Raw genomic sequence first — 22,495 nt, forward strand, 5'->3', positions numbered from 1 at the left:
TCATTATCAGGACATTTCTCCCCTGTACTGATGGCAGGAAAGCTTTCAGCGCTAGTCTGATCGCTCTCAGCTCCAATAGGTTGATATGTAGTCTGGACTCCGATGGAGACCAACGACCGCTGATGGTCAAGTCGTTGGCATGGGCTCCCCACCCTGTGAGCGAGGCGTCTGACTACTGTTATCTCCGGCCATGGTTGCCAAAACAGGTCTCCTTTCAAGATTTTCTCTGGATAGGCCCACCATTGAAGGTCGTGGGCTACCTTGTCCGGAATCCGGAGGTGGTCTGTCATTCTCCCTGAGGATTGGGACCACTGACTTCTCAGTGCCCACTGAAGAGAGCTCATTCTCAGGCGAGCCTCTGGCACAAGGAAGATGCAGGATGCCATGAGGCCTAGCAACCTCAAAAAGTCGAAGGCTGGGAGACGCTGGGCATTTTGAAACTTGTTGACCATCTGTAGAATATCTTGGCCCTCACCTCTGGTGGCGAGGCTTTTCCCAGGGAAGTGTCCAGAACTGCTCCAATGAACTGGAGTCTCTGAGATGGTATCATCGGTGACTTCTTTAAATTGAGGGAGAAGCCCAGTCTGAAGGAAGAGGCAGACAATCTAGCTGGGTCTGGGCCTGTTCCGAAGATACGGCCCTGATCAGCCAATCGTCCAGGTAGGGATAGACGTGGATCCCTTTCCTCCTTAGACTCGCCGCCACTACCGACATCAGCTTGGTGAAGACCCATGGGGCGGAGGTCAGCCCAAATGGCAGAACTCGAAATTGATAATGAGAGTTGCCAATTGCGAACCTCAGGTATTTCCTGTGCTTGAGATGGATTGGCACATGGAAATAAGCATCCTGAAGGTCCAGAGATACCAGCCAGTCCTGGAGCTGGAGGGCCTGAAGGATCTGAGAGAGTTACCATCTTGAACTTGTCCTTCCTGAGGAACTTGTTCAATTCTCGTAAGTTCAGGATGGGTCTCAGTCCTCCGTCCTTCTTTGGTATGAGAAAGTAGGGGGAGTACCAGCCCTTGTTCCCGTCCGCTACAAGTACCGGTTCTATGGCACCTTTCTCTAGCAGGTCCATAATTTCCTGCAAGAGGAGCGGATCTGGAACTTTTAGGGAGCTGTTCCCCGGTGGATGACTCTGAGGGATGTGTAGAAAGGGTAGGCAGTAACCTTGGGCAACTGTCTCTAACGCCCAAGCATCTGACGTTATAGCCGGCCATTCCGTCAGATGGCGAGTTAACCTGCCCCCTACAGGTGTCTTGTGTGTGAAGGCCTCAGAGTGGTTTGGGGGCAGCTGATGCAGATGCCGAGGGTAAAGAGGCACCTGCTGCGGTCTTAGTACCTTTGACCCGTCCACCTCGGGTGGATCTCCTTTGGCCTCTGAGCCGGCTGTCCTCTGCCTTTTCCGAATGCGGAATAGTAGCGAAAGGACTTTCCTCTCCCAGAGGTTCCTGAGGGGCGAAAAGGAGTTTGGCGGATAGCAGCTCCTAAGGATTTTGCTGCTGCTTTAGAAGTCTAACTTTTCCAGACTGTCATCAACCTTTTTCCCGAATAATGAAGAGCCGTCAAAGGGCATATTCAAAAGTCTGGCCTGTACATCAGGGGCAAAGCCCGACTTTCGCAACCACGCATGCCTGCGGATTGTTGTACTTGCCGCCATGGCCCTGCTGATACTGTCAGCGGAATCGATGCCAGTTTGAAGTGATTCGCACATGGCATCTTTGCCATCTTTAATGATGTTAAGGAAGGCTTCTTTTTCCTCTCCATCGGGTATGCAGTCAGCTGCTGATGAAGCACACTCCCATAGTGTGTGACTGAACCTGGCGAGCATACAGGTGGCGATGGACTTCAACGCCATACTACAGGCAGAGAAGACTTTCTTTGCCATAGAGTCGTACCTCTTGTCATCCCTATCCTGTGGGACAGTAGGGTAAGCAGTCCTACTGCTGGATGAAGTTGCCGCTTGAACCACCAGGCTCTCTGGGGTCGGGTGTTTGGACAGGTATTCAGGGTCAGCAGCCCCTACCCTATACTTTGTCGACCATCTTTTATTGACTGCTGGGATAACTTCAGGAGTTTCCCAATTGGATGCAATTTGTCTTTGTAGGGCTGCATGGAAGGGGACCACCGGGTCCTCCTGTGGGCCTTTGTCCAATATATCTGTTAGATCATCCTGTTGGAAAACAGGTGAAGACGCAGACCAACCCATAAACTCGATTATTCTTGCCATCAGGGTTCTATATGGTGTTTCGGCATGTTCCCCTGGGTCTGGCTTTACAAATTCCACTTCTGGGGAAGTGTCAAGTCCACTTGCCTCATGAAGTGACTCCTGTAGTTCCTTCAGCCTTCTTTCTTCAGAGGTGAAATCCTCTGCAGTAGGCAGTGTGGATCTCTGTAAACCAAATGTTTCCTGGTCAGAGTCTTCCCCTTCTTCATAAATTGAAGAAAGACCAGGGTATTGTGATCTTTGAAATGGAGTAAAGCCCATCTCTAGGGCCGAAGGAGCCAAACTCGTCGTTATTGGACGAGAAAATGTCAAAGTCGTCGACGCCGATGTAACAGGCTTCGAAGGCGGCGAAAAAACTGGAAGGGGTCTTGAGGAACTCGAGAGGATCGGGATCCTACTCGAGGGCATCGACGACGGTCTCGGCGTCGTGCCGGAGGCCCTTGAAAACACCGTTGGCTGTGGAGCCTTGGTCCTCTCTTTCATCGGCGTCGAGTCGATAGACGCGTCGAGGAACCCTTCGACAACGGCGTCGATGGCGCCGACCCGTGCGACGAAGGAACCTTCGACGACGAAGGAACCTTCGACGACGAAGGAACCTTCGACGACGGTGCCTTCTTACCGGATGGCTCATGGCGCTCTCGGGTGGAATGTTTCACCGGGTGCTGCGACTCGCAGCGTTTTGATTTTTTGAGTTTTTCACCGGGGGTATCACCCTCAGCTGTCTTCGAGGGGGTCGAGGCCGCGTTCTCGAAGACGCTTAACATTTCCTATCTGAATTCCTCCCACTCAGCTTGATAACTGTGTTTGGTGGGACAGGAAACTTTCTGGGGACACCGAAGACAAGGAATGGGACCTTCGACATCTCTTTTTTGAGTGTCTAGATCTCAACGAATGGTGGGAGCTGCTTCGAGATCTAGAATGGGAGTGTTTTCGACGGCAAGGAGACGAATGCCTCGACTCAGCCGACGAAACCTTCGAGGAGGATTTGGCCGATTTACCTCTCTCCAGCTTCCCCTTTCGCTCCTTCAGGGCTTTCACCGTCATGGACATGCAGTCCTCACACTCCGAACAATGGTGCTCGGACCCCAAGCACCATAAACAGACCCTGTGTGGAGCTGTTATTGACATTTTTTTACCACAGTCTCGACATTTCTTGAAGCCGGATTGCAGCGTCGTCGGTTCTGATGAATAAGCCATGGAGAAAGATAAGGAATATGCGAGTCGAAATAGATAAACCTGATTGAACTGAGCAACGACGTTACGAGGCCCCACGAAGCGCGGAAAAACGGAACCGAGCAACGGACGCAGCGCGTCCATTTATGGGCATGGTGAAGTCGGCGCCGATACGGTGGCCGTCGAGGAACATCGACTCGGCGGCCGTCGACGTGCAGCGCCCTCTACAGAAAAAAATTCCGAGGCCAGCAAGCTGGAAACGTATTATCAAAGATTAAGGAATACGTCGGAGGACACAATCCCTTCGAATCTTGTTTATAATCCTTGGGTGAGCATTTTTAATCCCAAAGACATTACTACATCTTTGTGGGAGGATCCAATATCAGCACAGCCCACAACATGTATGATTATTTCAGTCATTGAGGAACAGATTACTACTGCTACTATTCCTTGCCAAATGTTTGTACGCCACACTAAATATTTTCCCACCGAAGGTGGCAAGTGTTCACTTTCCTCTACTATTGATGATACTTTGAACTGCTTTTAACTCATTCAGCACTTTAGCTGCCTGTAGACATGCAGTTAAGACTGACTGCCAAAGCCCTCAAACTCTTCGGAAACGGGCAATTCTTGCCACATTTCCCAGATGTTTTTCCTGGTGAAACAGCTGGAATGAGTGGTGCCATCACAAATTTAGGACTTTGCTGAAAAGGAATGCCTTTAAAATATGGACCAATATTAGTTTACATCTGTAGAACTAGGACTATCCTGGATCACATAAAGGACAAGCTTGGAGGTGGATCTGCAGTACAAATCATGTACAAACCCGGTAGATCTTCCAATTCTATACTCCAGACTTGAAAATCAAGGTATTCATGCCTCAGCTTGTGATTTGATTCATTCTTTTTTGATAGATTGCTCGCAACCGGTGTGTTTATACACTTGCATTACAGCCCATATCCATGACCCGTCGTGTTCATCAGGGATCTGCCCCTTGTTTAACCTTGATCTTCATACACTCAAGGATATAAAGCGGTCATTTTGGATTATTTTTTCAATTCCGATATGAATGACAGACTGCCACTTGGCCACATCATTGTGACTGAATATGTTAGTCAATGGTCAAAAGCCCAAATCGGAGGTAAAAATCTAGGATTCATTGTGGATAATGAGGTGCCCTTAAAGAATCAGATCGCAACCCTCACAAATTCATGGTTTATCATTTTCTGAATATTAACTGGATACTCATATCATTTCCACATGTCTCAGTTATGAATTATTTCATTTCAGCTTGTTTGGATTTTAATAGCATTTATCTAGACCTACCTACCGACCATCTTAATCTCATTTATTCCAGAGGGTTCGGAATGCAGCTGCTAGTACTCTGCTGAAGGAAGTTAAACATGATTATATATCCTTCAGCTTACACTCAATGGGTCCCAATTAAAAAAAAAAACAGTGGGTGGGAGGTGGCCTCTTTTACAGCGCTCCCATTTTTACTAGCGGAATAAAGTAAAAACAAATAACTTTTAGGAAACCTTTTTATTATATCATTTCTGATCATAAAGATTTTTCAGCTACTTCATTGTTCGCTCTTCAACAGTAGCACAATCAATCTTTTAAAACAAGCTTAATACCGGAGACTAGCATCCAAGCGCGGGACCAGGATTCAAACCTGTATTGCTCCTAGTTGTTTTGCTTCCAAGACAATCACGTTGCCCCACAGCCATCATCCATGCCCTAATGCAGTCTCATGACTGCTACGCTCTGTAAAACCCCACCAACATAACAGCTATGCTATTGCAACAATTTATGAAACAGATGTCCCCTGTGTAGTTGCAATATTTATTGTAAAGTGCTAACATTTATGTATTTAAAGGTCAATAGTTATATTCACAAGGCATACTAGCAATCCAGTTAGTGTAGTTAATCGGCAAAACAAAGCAGTCGCACCAGGGTAGGTCTGTCCAGTCAAATTGGAACTCTCCCATTGTTACTTAGAAAGGATCTAGGTTTGAGTGCCAACTAACCTCATTAAATCCTTGTTATGCAGAATTACACCGCACAGAAGGCTGTCCATTGAACACCTAACTCCCTTCAATCAAATCCTAACCGATCCATCCTCTGTACCTCTTTCAGCCCTGTACCCTCCTGCCCGCTGACATCAATAGTGCTAGCCACCCCCCATACCCGGCCTAATGCCCGATTTGAAATTTCTCCCCCTCAAACAGGCTGCCATTGTATCTATGCCATCATTGGGGTGTGGGGGGGTTGGGCGCCCCTAACCAAATTTGAAGCAAAACGCAAAACCACAGGGATTAGAACAGCAAATCTCACCTCCAATCTGGCAATAAAGATAGTGAGCCCGCTGTGAGACTGGAAGGCGGCCATATCCAGATTTGTGATTAGATCCACCACCCTCACAGCACGGGTGACAAATGTGATCTGGTCTTGTTCATCCCCCAGATACTTTATCACCTAGAAAGGAACACATTAGCTTTGTTAGAAATGGAGGCATGGACACATTCTGCCTGCAAATAAGGTGTTTCCCAGAACTGTAATAAACTGACTTCGATAAAAACCTCTTGAATTCATGATCTATCATTTCATCAACTACTTATGCATCTGACATTCACGAACATTTATTTTTTCATAAAGTGTCACACCCCTAGCTAATTGGCCCCAAAAGAAATTATATTACACTTCTGCAGCATGCACAACTCTAAAACCTCAACTAATGCACCTTGAGGGATCGTTTGAATCACCTTCCTAAATGCATTCACACAAACTAATGTCAAGATACCTTAAGCAGGGCCTCCATCATGCCACATGAAACTAGAGCCTCCCCTCCTGCATCATAGCTGGCCAGATGATAAAGAAATGAGAAAAGTGCAGTAGCAAACTGGTGTGGATATGGCTCCATGGTAGGATCTGCAAAGACAAAGCTAGTCATGAGCCACCCAGGAACAAAATCAATTCGCAAAGTTTAAAAGCGGACCAAGTTAAATGAGTTTACCTATCATGGCTTGAATGCAATTTCGGACAAGCACAGGTAAAAAGCCATGGTACGAGGCTGTTCCTGTACAATCAATAATACTGCTGAGTTTTGGCGTCCTTTCCAAATGGACAATGGAGGTCAGAGTTCTTAGAGAAGCAGCCTTTATGTCCTGGTAACGTGAACAAGATTGAAAAGTAAGGAACATGTTAATTGACTATTTCCATAGCATTGAGATCTTGTATTATTTCACAACCCCAGTCAAGCTGGGGATTCTCTATACATTAAAAAAGCGCTTTGGAACTCCGGTTATTGAAAAAATGCTCAATCGCTTGACCTAAAGTGGAACGTGGATGTGGGTATACAGTGATATTAACAAATTATCAACTAACCCCTTTTATAACTAATACAAAGTCTGAATTTCTTGAAAAGTATATATGGTGGTGGGGTGATTAAAACAGGTGGGGTAATAAATCTGGGGAAACATGCACCTTGGGGGGACCACCCAAATTGAAAAAAAATACATGTGTTATTTTAAATTAGTTATACAAGTTTTAGTTATTGGATAATATCACATGGAACCGTGGATGTGCACCATACTCCGACATAGCAATGCACATAGGGAAGAGTAGCAAAATTATGGCTTAAGGTGAGGGCATTACACCATTCCGTACTTTTTGGCATCTCACCCCCCCCTCAATGTTTGAATTACTGACTTATTTTTGGTGGCCAGGGGTACTTCAATAATTTCTCCTGCTGTTGCAACCCTTTTGCAAGGCATCGGTCACCTATGAGGCTCCCATGCTTACCTCTCGGTCACCAGATTGGTTTCCCTATGTTAAGATGGGTTTTCATAACAGTCAGGGGGAGGACTATGTGAGGCCACCATAATTGAAGAGTAAATGACACTTCGGTCATACCAAGCTATCAAGGTAAGCATAAACAGAGGGAGGTGTAGTAATATTAGTTGATCAAACACAGAACACCAACATAACTCAAAGAACACTGTACAAAAATATTTAGGACTTTTCAATCGCTAAGCAGGTAAAGTAAAAAGTTAGTACCTATCCATCAATCCTCCTATAAACACATACATTGGGTGATCTCAAGTGAGATCACATTTTAGAAAGTAGCAACAGTTCAAAAGAAGAAATTACACTAGTGACCTTTCAATGGATTCTTCTTCCACAGATTCCTCATCTTGCTAGATATCTATCATCTAACTCTGCTGCTCTGAAACTTTTTGCCCGGGTTCTTAGTGGACCTCGACTCGGCCATGGATCCGTCCTGCCCGGACATGGATCGCAAGCTCCAGACGTAACATCAGGAGTCGCATATATAGCATGTCACTAAGCCCCATGCTTCAGTTCCTCCTTTTTTTCTCCACGCATGAACGCTGCAGTAGGAAAAAAACCACAAGAGGAGGCTAATCAACCAGTAACAAAACTTAAGGATAAATCCCAACAGGTTGAGCGCACAACAATAAGATTTTTTTTTATTGAATGAGACAGAAGCTGTCATCTAAGAGCCATCGTCAGATGTCTTATCGTTTGGACAGAAGCAACAAGCCACAGAACGTTCTGAGCAGGGATGGATGGGTCGATTAGGAATCTGCGGCAGAAGAAACCATAGAAAGATCATTACAGCAAGTAATTTCTCTGTCAATGGATAGCTTTTCTCCTGCAGATTCCTAATCTCGATAGACTCCCCAAGCAGTTCAAATAACAGGAGGGCAGAACGTTTTAAAACAAGTAGATACTGTAGAACCGCCCGCCCAAACCATGAATCAGCTCCCTGTGCAACATCCAAGGCACAGTGCTTGGTGAATGTAGGTAAAGATGACCAAGTGGCCACCTGACATATGGAGGGCTATAGAGGCTAACACTCCTCTGGCTTAGTGAGCCCCGATGCCCGCTGGAAACTCCCTGCCTGCCAAATGTTAACACTTGGATAGGCCCAAAATAATCCAAGGTGACCGGGTTTGTTTGGTACCCTTTTGAGACAGAGTGGGCCACGAAGAACTGGTCTGACTTCCGAAACTTGGATGTGCGAGCAACATAGAAGCTTAATGCTCTCTTGGGGTCAAGGCAGTGGAACCGCTCTTCCTCTTTCGTGGGATGTGGTGGAGGGTTAAAGACAGGCAAATCGATAAACTGGGATAGGTGAAACTCTGAAACCACCTTAGGAGGAAGCCGGCCCAGACTTTGAGTAAGACTTTCTCACGAAAGAACCTTAGAACAGGAGGTTTGCAACAAAGCTTACAGCTCGCTATCCCTCCTGGCAGTGATTGCAACCAAAAAGGCTGTCTTAAGGGATAACGGCTGTAAAGAACATGAGTGCACAGGATCAAACTGTGCTGCCATCAAGTAGGACAAAACCAGATTAAGATCCCAATCTGGGACGAAAGAAAGAGGTTGGTGGAAACTTATTGAGAATGTGCTTCAGCAATTGGGACATGAACGGAATAGTAAAGAGGGAACATTGGTCTGGGGACCTCTTGAACACAGACACAGCCGCCAAATATCCTTTGACTGGTGCCCTGAAGGCCTGTGGAGGCCAGTGACAGAAGGAACTGCATCATTGTAGTGGTGGGGCTAGAGATAGGGTCAATGTTGCAATCCCTGCACCACACCTCAAATCTTCGCCACCTGCACGTGAACAAAGATCATGTAGACTGTCTGGTGCAGCAAGCAACATCTCAAGCACTTACAGGTACCAGTCATCATACCTCACCATCTCAAGAGCCATGCATGTAGGTTGAGAAATTCTGGGGTCAGGTGGAGTATCCAACCTTCCAACTGGGTTAGCAGATCCCGGCCGGTGGTCGGTCAAAATCTGGAGGAGGGAAAAAAAAAAAAAATCGAATTTCTCTTTGTTTAATTATATATTTATTTTGGGGTCCGGGAAAAATGGTAAAAAAAAAATGGGGGTTTGGGGGACCCCCCCCCCCCCATTTCGAATAAAAACATCAAAAAAATGCGACTTTTTTTCGGCCTTTTTTTCGCGATTTTTTTTTGGGCGATTTATTTTTTCTGTCTTATGACCATAAACCGATCCGGCCATATAGGCAACCAGTGAGGGCTGACAGATGGTCAGATCCAAGAGATCGGAGTACCACATCCTCCTCGCCCCTCCAGGGCCCATCAAGATCATGGTAGCTTGAAATCTCTTGAACCTCCTGAGAACCCAACGGATGCCAGAAAGCGAGGGGAAGGCGTAGTGGAGAGGTGCGGTCTAATCCACCAGAAACATCCCCAGTGCACCGTTCGCTGGGAATTCCCTTGAGCAAAACTGTTTGCACTTCCTGTTGAACACTGTGGCGAATAGATCCACTGCTGGGGTACACCAGAGAGCGAAGACCTCCTCTAGGACTTCCTGCCATACTTCCCACTCATGCGACATCGTGCTCGGCCTACTCAGAGCATCCACAAAGGTGTTAGATGTCCCTGCCAGATGAACAGATTGAAATGTGGTCTTCCCGTAACCAAAACCACAGCTGTATCGCCCGGGGGGGGGGGGGGGGGCGAGTGCACACCACCTGGCTTGCTGAGTTAGTGCATGGCCACTGTGTTGCTCGTCGGGACGAGGACATGCTTCCCTCAGAGACAGGGCAAAAGCCCTCAGGGGTAACCTGATGCCACGCAACTCCAGGCCGTTGATGAGCCACCTGGCTTCTGATGGAGACCGGTGGCCCCCTCAACTGCAAATCCTCACAGTGGGTGCCCCAACCCTTGAGACGCATCAGTGACCCCCTCAGGCCTGAGGCCAAGGAGGCCAGAAGGGTTCCCCGCCATGAGATTGTTACGCATGTTCCACCAGCTGAGTTTGGACTACCTGGCTGGACACGGAGGTGATCTGCGAGTGCTCCCAGATAGTGAGATCACTGGTCCCTCAGGTGAGAGAAGGGATTTCATGCACAGCCTGGCCCTCTGGCACTAGAAAAATACAGGAGGCCATGAGACCCAAATGGCAGAGGAAGGAAGCTGCTGGTAGGGTGGCGTGGTTCTGAAACAAATGCACCATTTGAGCTATGTTGCAGACTCACTATTCAGGCGGAAAACCCTTCCCTACCAGTTTTTCTAGGACTGCACCGCTGAATTGGTGTCAAATGGGACTTCAAGTTGAGGGAGAAGCCCACCCTGTGCAGTAGAAGGCAGGTGTCTTACAGAGGAGACGAGACTTGCCCTGTCGACTTCCCCGGGATCAGCCAGTCCAGGTACGGGAATACATGGATCCTGGATCTCCTGAGGCGGGCCGCAACTACCGCCATGAGCTTGGTGAAGACCCTTGGAGTGGAGGTCAACCCAAAGGGCAGCAGCTGGAACTGGTAATGCATGTCCCCTATGAGGAACCTAAGCAACTTCCTGTGCTGTTGGTTTATTGGCACATGGAAATGAGCGTCTTGCAGGTCTATGGACACCAGCCAGTCCTGAAATCCGAGAGCGTGGAGAATTTCTCTCAACATTACCATCCTGAATTTGTCTTTTCTCAGGGCCCTGATGTCCAGGATGGGACAGAGAACCCCTCTCTTCTTGGGTAACAGGAGGAAAAAAACAGGAATACCAGTCCCATCCTCTGTTTGGGAGGTACCTCTTTAACGGCACCCTTTGACAAAGGTGCTCATTTCTTCCTGGAGCTCTTATCCTGGTTGAATTGGGGGCGATGGACAATAATCCCACTGAACCAACTGCAGGGCCCAGGCCTCTGAGGTTCTCCTGCCACTGGGGCCAATGCCCTACAAACCATCCACCAACCGGTGCATCGTGGGAGGAGAAATCAAAGCGGCTTAAAGGGCGTGGGTGTCCCCACCACTTGTTGGCCTCTAGAAGCCCCTCTGCCCCTTCCAGGACGCGAGAAACGCCTGTAGCCCCTGTCTGGCTTGCGGGAGCTGCACCTTCCTGTCATAGGGTACGTAACACCTAAATCCCCTACCTCTGGGGGCAAAGCTGAAGGCAGGTTTGGCTATCTGGGCCGCTAGGCCCGGTGATTTTAGCAGCCAATTTAGTCTTTCAACTTTTCTAAGGATTTGTCAGCTTTCTGACCGAAAAGCATGTCTCCCCTCAAAGGGCATGTCCAGCAATCTGTTTGGAACATTAGGGGAGAAGCCAGAGGTTGTCATGTAGGCCTGCCGCCTCATTACCACTGCTGAACCCATTAATCAGCCAACAATCTGCTATGTCCAGGCCCGTTTGCGATGACTGCTTGGCTCCTGCCTTCCTATCCTCCAACAGTGTTAAAAATACATCCAGCATGACACCCTCCGGCCCATATTCAGCAGCATGTTCCACAGCTTTTCAAAAGCCGAAGGAGTATTTTGCGAATCCACAAGCTAGGTTTGTGGCTTTGAGCGCCATGCTGCCAGAGGTGAATACCTTTCTGGCCAATGTGTCTGATTTCTTTCCCTCTATTGGGAGGTAAATTGGAAGTAGATGCCGCTGGTCCGGTGAAAATAGGCTGTATATCCAGCCCTTCCGGCGAAGGGTGTGTGGCGACGAAAGAAGGGTCTCCTCTTGCCGGCCTTTATTTCCCTGTACAATTGGCCTTTACAGGGAGAATAGGGCAATGGTGCTGCCATATGGAGAATAAAGGGTCTGCAATGGCTGGGTTAAAAGGCATGTTATACTCAACTGTGGGATCTCCCCTCCACCCCCCACTTCCAAGATATCAGTGAGCTCATATTCTTAAAGAGGTGTGGAAACCATGTCAACCAGAGCCCTGAACCTGACATTAGCATGAGTAAAGGGCTGGCTTTGCTGCAACTCAAGGTCTTGGGGGTACTGGGGGGGGCGTGTATCTTGGCTACTAGCGTCCTGTAGACATTGAGCCAGGGCAAATAAATGTGGCTGTCATCGAAATAATTGACACCGCCGGCTCCAGTGTAAAACAGTGTCGACTTCATGGGGTCATCAATTCCAAAATGTACTGCATTGAGACAAAGAACCCCGCTCTTGACAGCGGTACAAACGGACCATGGGCGACTGTCGGCACAGAGGGCTTAACTGTCAACGGAATAGGTTTCGAAGCCAAGACTATTTGGATGCCAATGGATCTTTTGGCACCGAGGGACGCCGTGGGCCTCGGCCCTGCTGCAATGTATGCCTAGTAGTCGTGGTACCCGAAGTGGCTGGCTTGGGAGAACCGAACGCCACTTTTGCCGCCAAAGCTTGCTGGTCGGAGCAGCAGCATGCTGTCGAAAACATTTCAAGCATGTTCCCACTCTTCCCGAGTGGTCGGCCCCGCTGAGGGCTTACCTCGTTCCGACGAGCTGGCCTTCCACCGATTACTGTGGGATTACGTCTTCCGTGAGGAAAACGAGGAATGGCTCCTGGAATTGGACAGTGTCTTTTTGCAATGTTTTTCTTTCCCCTTCTCGGGGGTGGGATCCTCAATCTCGACCTCAGAAGACTTGACAAGCGACCGCCCCCTGAGATTATGTGGAATGTTGACCCAAGGACAGTTTCCCCGGCCCTCTCATGTAGGGATTTCGGCTGTATTTTCAAGCACGACGTGCAGGCCACCGTACCGTGACCAACGGCTAAACACCACATACATGTCGTGGGGGTCGGTTACAGACATTTTGGCCCAAAATCCAGCGAGACTACATTGTGTCGAGATTTCAGGAAAACGACAATTTAAAAACATTGAGAAAACTTGAAGTTGCGTTCCCTACGCAGCGTGCAAACGCATGAAAAAAAGGAACTGACGCATGGGGCGTAGTGGGGTGCTAGATATTCGCCGCCTGCAGTCACTTCTGGAGCAGACGATCGAAAGCATCAATTCCTTCCTAATACGCAATGCCTCATATGTTTTTAAGAAATATATAGACTGCTAAGGTGGTAACACTAGACAGATGGTCTGGAACATGTGTTGGTCTAAGATTACTTATCATTTAAGTAAATGTTGGTTTCAATTCTTAAAGTTAATAAGGTTGTCGGAATGGAAGGAGCCATAGAACTGTCCTGTGAGGGGAAAAATCACACATTCACCTGACATTGCTCTGTGGACGCAAGTTGGTAGAGGGAGCAGCCAGGCCTATATCAAGAGGGGTGCATGGGCTGTAGCAATGAAATTTGTCATCTGAGGCAGCAACTTCAAGAGTGGATCAAGAGTGGATCACTGCCAGTTTGCATCATGATCGCAGACAAGCTGGCTTTGTCAGCAGCGTGGGATGTGGCCTGAATCTCCTAATAAACATCATGAAAATGGAAGCAATTAGAACAGGAAGGAAGATTTTTCTTCCCCGGATAGATCTATCCCACGCCTTATACAGTATTGATCCTGAGATTCTTTGGTTAAAGTTCCAAAATTGGAAGTGTCTCATAAATTTGCTTCTGGCCATCAAAGAATTGCATACCAACACTGAAGTTTGGATTAGGTTGGACAGAGGTGGTGCTCTTCCAAAAACAATTCGAACATTTTGCAGCGTCAAACAGGGTTGCCCGTTGGCCTCCATCATCTTTAATCTGTTTATTTCAGACATAGGCGAGACCATCGAAAGTGCTCATTCGTTTCCACCCACATGGGTCGCATATAAGTTAGCTCTTATACGCGGACGACTTGATTTTGTTTGATGCCTCCAGTGAAAATGTAATGCCCTGGAGAAATATGTTAACAATGGCCTATGCATTAACACAAACAAGTCAGAAATCCTCATACTACAAGATCTTTGAAAAAACAAAACACAATCCAACAAAAAGAATTCCATTAGCATTTGGGAAAGGAGACTTTGAACCTTGCTATAGACTACAGATATGGGCATGAAGATCAATTCAAATCAAAATGATGCACCCTGGGTTCAAAATGTTCAAATCAAATGTCAACTTGCAAGTCAGGCAGCTGTAATAAACAAATACAGAAAGTTTTCATTGAAACCTGTACTTGCTTTTTACCAACAAAAAGCTGTAGCCGCTCTAATCTACAGCACCGAATGTGCACTAGGCTGTTCATATACTACATGGACAACAATGGAAAACACCTTCTGGTCCAAAATCTTGTGGCCTGCATTCGATATGAACTAAAGTTAACATCACTGAATGCAAGAATTTGATGGAACATGCTTAATTTCAAAAAATGAAGTTGGACGACATTCTTCTACAATTCCAAATCTTGCACGACGCAGGTAATGGAGCTAAACATTGTATATCGACTCAAAGGATGGATCGATGTATAAAAATACTAAGTGATCTTGAAATTAAAATGCTGCAAACCAAACCAAACTTGGCCAAAAAAAAGCTATGGAGGCAAGACTGGTACTGGTACATGACTGAGGAACGAAGGCAGATCCACAGGCTAATGAAGAATGCACCAAGCAAAGCCAAGGCAACGCATGAAATGCAGGGATATATAATGAAATTCCCTGATAGCCATCGAAGATACCTGTTCATGATGTTTCGACTCAATCTGTTCAGGACTGGCGAGAAACTGAGTCAATGGGCGAAACAAGCTGAGATTAACTGAACTTGTAGGTTATGAAACGACAAGATGAAACAAAAGCATTTGACCCTATTCTGCCCAGCCCTATGCTTAGAAAGAACAAAGCACTTGGGGCCTTTATTCGCAGAAAGACAAACTTATGATGCTGAGGATTGGTGCAGAGTACTTCATGAAGACAAACAGGAAACTAATTGCCTTGACCAGCTTTTTGGATGAGATGGCGAATTGCCCGACAGCAGAGAAGGACTGCACAAAGGATAAAACAGCACAACGCACGTGATCTCTGTAAAGGAATCCTTAATTTGTAGTATCATGAAATATAGTGCTTGAACTGTGATGTAAAAGGTATTTTAAAGGTTTGTAATAAAACGTACTAAATAAAAAATAAAAAAGAACCCGACCTTCCTCTTGCGAGAGAAGATCCTCTTTGTGGAAGATGTATTGGAGGGCAGATGGACATGTCCAGAAGGTCCGGGTACCACGTCATCCTGGCCCAATCCGCAGCAATTGGGATGATGGTTTTCCCGAACATTCTCAACCTCCTGATTACATGAGGAATGAATGGGACTGGAGGAAACCTGTACATGAGTGGAAAATCCCAATCCACTACGAACGCGTCGCCTAGTGCTCATCGGAGGAAATTTCCTTGAGCAATACTGTTAGCACTTCCGGTTCACCTCGGTCGCGAACAGATCCACTTGAGAGGTTCCCCAAAGGGTGAAGATCTCTTGAAGGACTTCTTGAGCTACTTCCCACTCGTGGGTGATTGTGCTCTGCCTGCTCATAGAATTCACTGTTGTGTTCTGCTCTCCGGCTAGGTGAACCGCCGACAGATTCCTTCTTGTATTGCCCAGCACCAGAGCAGCACTGCATCTCTGCACAGTGGTAGTGACCCTACGCCGCCTCTCTTGTTGAGGTAGTACATGACCACTGTGTTGTCTGTCATCAGGACATTCTTTCCCCGTACAGAGGGCAGAAAGGCCTTCAGGACTAGTCTGATCAGCCGCAGCTCCAAACGGTTGATGAGTAGTTTGGACTCCGATGGAGACAAACGACCGCTGATTGTCAGATCATTGGCGTGGCCTCCCCGCCCAGTGAGCGAGGCGTCCGTCACTACAGTTCTCTCCGGCCATGGTCGCCAAAAAGATTCTCCCTTGAGAATATTGTCCTTGCAGGTCCACCATAGAAGGTCTTGCGCAACTTTGCCCGGAACCTGCAGAAGATCTGACATTCCCTGAAAACTGGGACCACCGAGTCCTGTGGGCCCATTGAAGGGATCTCATTCTTAATCTGGCCTCTGGATGCTGGCCATTTTGGAATTTTGTTACCATCTGCAAAATGTGTTGAGCTCTCACCGTGGGAGGTGAGGCTTTCCCAGAGGAAGTATCTGTTAGGCAGAAACCTGTGCAGTTCCCTCTGGGACCACTGCAAAAGATTTAAGACTACGGGTGTTTGGCAGTAAACCCACTTGGTAGCAGTCTGTACCACACAGATTCACTTGGTAGCTGTGGCTGAGCAGTCAGACTTCCCTCAAGAAGAGTTAGGCAGTATACAGAGTATTCACAATAGGTCAAAAGAACATAGAACAAGTAAACACTGACCAGGGCTTGGTGTAAAAGAGATAATTATTTAATTAAAACCACATCTAGAAAAAACACACAGGCAGTAATAGTAAGCAATTCAAAAACACGGTCACTAAAAGATATGCACTCCCTTAGAAGAATTTTAGGCAAGTCTTAAGTAAAGCCCCACTTATTTTCAGACAGCGGTGAGGGCTTAACGTAGATGGCACTCTAATAATTCGTTTTAAAAAGGAAGAGAAAACCAGAGAATAAATTGAAACAGCATCCCAACACTTTTTCACTAACACAACAAGAGAGGAAGGCAAAGTAACACCGTGAGTTTAGAGTCAGTAGGCCGGATCCACTTTAAGAGGATGAAAACGAAATGTGTCCAAGGTCACACGGTTGCAGTGCACAAAAGTCTTGTAACGGTTCAAAAAGGAGTTGGACCAAAGAAAGGGACCAGCTAGAAGGTAAAGGCGGCCAGCCCAGTCCTGAAGGTTAAAAGGGGTTATTATTACCTTGTAGCAATCTTTAGAAAGGGAGGCCTGGCGGACAAGGTACCTTAAAGTGGTGAGAATACTCCAGCGGGGGCAGTTGTTCCTGGCAGCGGATGCAAGTTGGTGCTTCGTCTGGGGGGAAGAGAGGATCTTGTCGGGGAGGAAGACAGGAGTCCGTTGCACTGCCAGGGAAGAAACCAGCCGCGGATTTCTCAGTTAAAAGGAACGTTCCTTTAACCCTTTAAGTGCCAAGGACGAGGTATCTCGTCCTTGGAAGTGCACACGCAGTGCCAAGGACGAGATAGCTCGTCCTTTTCGGCACCTTGTTTTGAGCGATCCCTGCAAAGCAGGGATCGCTCAAAACTGTAATCCAACCCCCAGGCTATGTGAAGGGGAAGTCCCCCCTAACTGCCAGGGGGCTGGATTACCTTCAGTTTCCCGTCAGCGTGCGTAACGCACGTCGGCGTGAAACTGAAAGTAAATTCCCTGCAGCAGCCATTTTCGGCTGCTGCGGGGAAGAGAGAAGGTAAGAGACCTTATTTGTCCGCCTCGATCTCCGGCTGTATTTCAAGCCGAAGATCGAGGCGGGTATCGTTGGAAAAGGGAGATTCTCCCCTTTCCAACGATACCCATTGTGTGGCATTGCTGCCCGCGGATCGAGCGCAGGGCGCGCGATCCGCGGGCAGCAATGCCACCGGATCAATACAGATCCGTTTGTGACGCAGGGGGAGGAGGTGGCCGCTTACTAGGTAAGCGCCCCCTATCCCCCGTGGCCCCAAGGCATGGGGCCACAGCGGCAGAGACCCCTGGGGGCAGATGATCACTGCCCCCAGGGGTGAAATAAAAATAAAAAAATAAAAAAAATCGAGTGATGGGGGGAGGTGGGAGGGGGTTTGGGGCCCTGGGGCCCACTAGACCACCAGGGATTTTGTAAAAAATGGTGTCCTTGGAAAGGGGGGGTTCCCCGCTTTCCAAGGACACCACATATAGGAGGCATTGCTGGTCACGGATCGGCGCAGAGCGCTCGATCCGTGACCAGCAACCCACTAGACCACCATGGATCCGTTTGTGGGGGGGGGGGGGGGCTGCCTCAAGTAAGCAGCCCTCTCCCCCTCCCGGCCCCCAAAGCATGGGGGCACATGCATGAGAACCCTGGGGCAGATGGCTGACCATCTGCCCCAGGGGAATGAAAAAAAAAAATAATTGAAAGTATGTGGAAAGGGGGTGGGGGAAGGGGTGGGGGGCCACTAGCCACCATGGATTTTTTATTGAATGAAAGGGGGGGGGAGGGATGCCCCCCCCCACCGAAGTAGAAAGGGACACCCCTTGTAACCCTCCCTGGGGGCAGATATCTGCTCCTAGGAAGGGGCATCTGACCCCAGGGAGGGATGCATGAGGTGGGGGCCCCCCCTATCTGCCCCCCAGGGTGGGTTGCATGAGGTGGGGCCCTCCATTTGGGGTGGGGGGGGTTGAGGGCCACCCCCCGGTGCGGTACATCATGCGCTGCCAATTTAGGGTGGCCCTCAGCCCCCCCTAAAAAGCAGCCTGTGAATTTGTATTTTGTTTTTTGTTTACCCTACTTTGCTTGGTGCAGATGGCCACATTAGTGTGGCTATCTGCCCCCAGGGTGCCCAAACCCTACTGCCCCATCTATTGGGGGTCCTGCCCCACCTTTTGGGGTGGCCCTCTCCCTCCTCACCCCAAATGGAGGTGGGGTGTACCTCACGCAGCCGTTTGGAGGAGGCCCAGGGAGGCCTGCATGAGGTGTGTCCCCCAGCCATTGGGGTGGGGTGGGGGGGCACCCCAAAAGGTGGGGCAGGACCCCCAATAGATGGGGCAGTAGGGTTTGGGCACCCTGGGGGCAGATAGCCACACTAATGGGCCCATCTGCACCAAGCAAAGTTGGGTAAACAAAAAAAAAATATACAAAATCACAGGCTGCTTTTTAGGGGGGGCTGAGGGCCACCCTAAATTGGCAGCGCATGATGTACCGCAACGGGGGGTGGCCCTCAACCCCCCCCACCCCAAATGGAGGGCCCCACCTCATGCAACCCTCCCTGGGGGCAGATAGGGGGGCCTCACCTCATGCATCCCTCCCTGGGGTCAGATGCCCCTTCCTAGGAGCAAATATCTGCCCCCAGGGAGGGTTGCATGAGGTGGGGCCCTCCATTTGGGGTGGGGGGGTTGAGGGCCACCCCCCGTTGCGGTACATCATGCGCTGCAAATTTAGGGTGGCCCTCAGCCCCCCCCTAAAAATCAGCCTGTGAATTTGTATTTTGTTTTTTGTTTACCCTACTTTGCTTGGTGCAGATGGCCACATTAGTGTGGCTATCTGCCCCCAGGGTGCCCAAACCCTACTGCCCCATCTATTGGGGGTTCTGCCCCACCTTTTGGGGTGGCCCTCTCCCCCCTCACCCCAAATGGAGGTGGGGTGTACCTCACGCAGCCGTTTGGAGGCGGCCCAGGGAGGCCTGCATGAGGTGTGTCCCCCAGCCATTGGGGGTGGGGTGGGGTGGGGGGCACCCCAAAAGGTGGGGCAGAACCCCCAATAGATGGGGCAGTATGGTTTGGGCACTCCGGCGCCAGATTGGCACACCAATGTGCCCCTGTGCACAAAGGGGAGTTGGGTTACCAAAGGAAAAAAGTGAAATTGTTGTAAGGTTTTTTAGGGGGGCGGTGGGGCACCCCAAAGGGTTGGGAAAGTTTCTAAAGGAATGGGGCGTTAACAACCCCCCCCCCCGCCCACAATGGAGTGGGTGCCATGTCATGCAGCCCTCCCTGGGACCAGATATCTGCTCCTAGGAACGGACGCCTGAGCCCAGGGAGGAGTGCAGGACAGCCTTCCCCCTTATCTGCCCCTTGGGAGGGCTACATGAGATGGGCCGCCCCTCAAATTGGGGTGGTGGTGGAGAGGTGCAACCCCCCTCACGTTAGAAAATTCCACAGCGGTGTAGGGGGCCCCTCCGCCCCCACAAAAGGGCAGCCTGCCATTTTGAATTGGGTTCTTCGTTTACTATACCTGCCTTGGCGTAGAGGGGCACATTGGTGTGCCAGTCTGGCGCCGGGGTGCCCAAAACGTACAGGCCAATGCAACAGGGGGGGCCAATATGGGTGGTCTGGTATGTGGGTGGGCTGACACAGATAATATATGTTTTGTTCTTCCCTTTACAGGTCTTGAGCAGTTCAAGCTTCTCCCTTGTTATGTACGTATGAAATTTTGCTTATTCCAACATTTTATAGTGGGTGGAGGGCACATTGCTATTGGGATGGGGGTGAACAGGGCCTGTAGTGTTCTGTTGTGAAGGAAGTGGGTGCTCTGGGGAGGTATTGGGGTGGCCAGGAACACACTTGCCCGGGTTGCGGACAAAACGCCCCCCAGTGCAGCTGAACAGTGCTGTTTCCCTGGGAGGGAAGTTTGCCACTTAGCCATCTGTGCAATGTTTTTTTTATGTGCTGGGGGTTGCCATACACCCATTGGTCTTAGGCCAGTTTGCTATCACTGTGCAGTCCAGCCTTCTGTGGAGGTAGATGACTGAGAAGTTTCATGTATGTGGTGGAAGGAGCTGAAAAATGTACAGATATATGCCAGACAGTTTGGATGTGTTATTGGTAGGCAAAGCACTGAATGTAATTCTTTTATGTTTCTGTTGCAGTTGCGGCTACTGAAAAGCTTATGCTGACTTAAGTACCACATATATTACTTGGTAATGTGCGGGTGGAGGGTTACTGTGGTGGGAGAAACTGTGGCTGCAGTGTCAGTGGTATGGGTGAGAAAGGGTAGTAGGGCGGTTCGGGGGCCAGTGATGGGAGTGCCTTGCATTGAGGAAGGTGGCTGCTTTGCAGAAGGAAAAATTGGCTGACATAAGTAGCAGCTCCTTTTCAAAAATGTTGCCGGTAGTAATGCAGATGGTCATTTTGTTCTGAGCATGGTACGCGTACTTGATACAGAGAACACTACTTTTACTGCAACGATCACCATTTCTGTGGTCTTTTCCAGCAGTTGTCCCAGTGAGCCCCGCCAGGCTCCCCATCCTTTTGCAGGGGGAAAAGCTGTAACGCAGGGTAGCTAGAGGGGCAGGAGTGGTGGGGGGTGAAGTCATTGGCCTTGGGCGTCCATCTACCAGATGGATATTTTGTCCCTCAAAAGCAGCAGTGGGTGCAGGGTGCCCCCGGCACGGTCCCCATCCCGTCCTAGAGGGGAAAGCTGCAGTGCTGGCCAGGCAGAGATGTAGGGTGGTGGTGGTTGATGTGTGTGACCTTGGCTGCCTCTCTGCCTTGGTAGTCGAATGGCCCCAAGTTCACCAGTACTTTAGGAGCTGCGCCCCAATTTCTCACAATCAAAGTGTCCAAATTTGCATGCATGTGTAATGAATGGCGCACATTCTGTCAGAGTAACTATATTCGGAGAGGTTACAAAGCACCCTTGCTGCACAGGTCATATCCTCTGTCAGACTAGTCACCCTGCCAAAGTGTAATGGTGTAGCATGTGGAAGTCACCTTACCACCGTGCAGTGCAGGCGGTGGGCCACAGGAGCAGACAACCTTTACTGATTACAATTCCCCCAGCACAACTGTGTTATTGGCACAAGATGACATACGGTCTTCTTCACCTCTTTCCCACCTCCTTCCCCTAAAACACAAGTGCCAATTACGTAATGACCTACTGTAAATTCACATGAGAGGTGCATGTCCGAATGGGTGAAGTGTGTGTCTGGGATTGTTACAAGAGTCATGTGTTCACACAATCATTCAGCTAGTTGGTAAACTGTATGTATAGGCATATTCATGGGGGTTCACTTGTTTCCATATCATAGTGACGATGAGGGTTGTGTAGATAATTGCCTACTCTTTCACCCAAAGGGCTGCACGATTTTCCGAGGGCCAACCACATCTGGCTCTCAAAGGGATGCCCTCCTGGTGCATTGGTTTGGGGTTAGGGGGAAGTGCTTTCACCAGCTCAGAGGAGCCATCAGCGATGTCCATGCAAAAGGAGATGCAACCCCCCACCCTACAGTGGTGCACCTGGGAGGAAAAGATTTAGCGTCTGTGGGAGGGGAAGGGATACATGAGCTGCTAATGGAGGAACTGGAATGGATAGCACAGATGTTTCCAAACAGTGATGGTTTGGTGCCAGATTTCCGGGATTTATTTATTTTTATGTTTTTTCTGCAGGATGCCATATGCCCACTTGTCTTATTTCCATTTCCAATCCGTGTGCAGTCTAGCCTTCCGTAGTGGTAGATGACTGAGAAGTGTCATGGAACTGGTGGAAGGAAGTGAAAAATGTACAGATAGTTGCCAGACAGTTTGGATGTGTAATTGGTAGGCAAAGCATTGATTTTAATTCTTTTATGTTTCCTTTGCAGTTGCGGCTACTGAAAAGCTATTGCTGACTTATGTAAGTACAACATTTATTACTTGGTAATGTGGGGGTGGAGGGTTACTGCGGTGGAAGGAATTGTGGCTGCATTGTCAGTGATAAGGGTGGGAAAGGGTAGTGGGGAGGGTCGGGGGCCAGTGATGGGTGTGCCTTGCATTGAGTAAGGCAGCTGCTTTGCAGAAGGAAAGGTTTGGCCGACATAAGTAGCAGCAAATTTTAAAACATTTT

General features: G+C 48.8%; 1 protein-coding gene across 5 annotated transcripts in view; it reads right to left on the bottom strand.

Moving 5' to 3' along the window:
* Window positions 1-22,495, bottom strand: part of HUWE1 (HECT, UBA and WWE domain containing E3 ubiquitin protein ligase 1) — a 2,445,223-nt gene that overhangs the window by 2,082,532 nt on the left and 340,196 nt on the right. For all 5 annotated transcript variants that reach the window (XM_069645305.1, XM_069645304.1, XM_069645303.1 and 2 more), the window contains exons 12-14: window positions 6,414-6,564; window positions 6,201-6,328; window positions 5,735-5,875 (exon numbers count right to left, since the gene is read on the bottom strand). In XM_069645305.1, coding sequence (XP_069501406.1) covers window positions 5,735-5,875; window positions 6,201-6,328; window positions 6,414-6,564 — 420 coding nt within the window. The remainder of the gene's footprint in view (window positions 1-5,734; window positions 5,876-6,200; window positions 6,329-6,413; window positions 6,565-22,495) is intronic.

The sequence above is a fragment of the Ambystoma mexicanum genome, chromosome 2p, assembly GCF_040938575.1.
Source record: "Ambystoma mexicanum isolate Mex_15411 chromosome 2p, UKY_AmexF1_1, whole genome shotgun sequence".
NCBI classification, from domain to species: Eukaryota; Metazoa; Chordata; class Amphibia; order Caudata; family Ambystomatidae; genus Ambystoma; species Ambystoma mexicanum.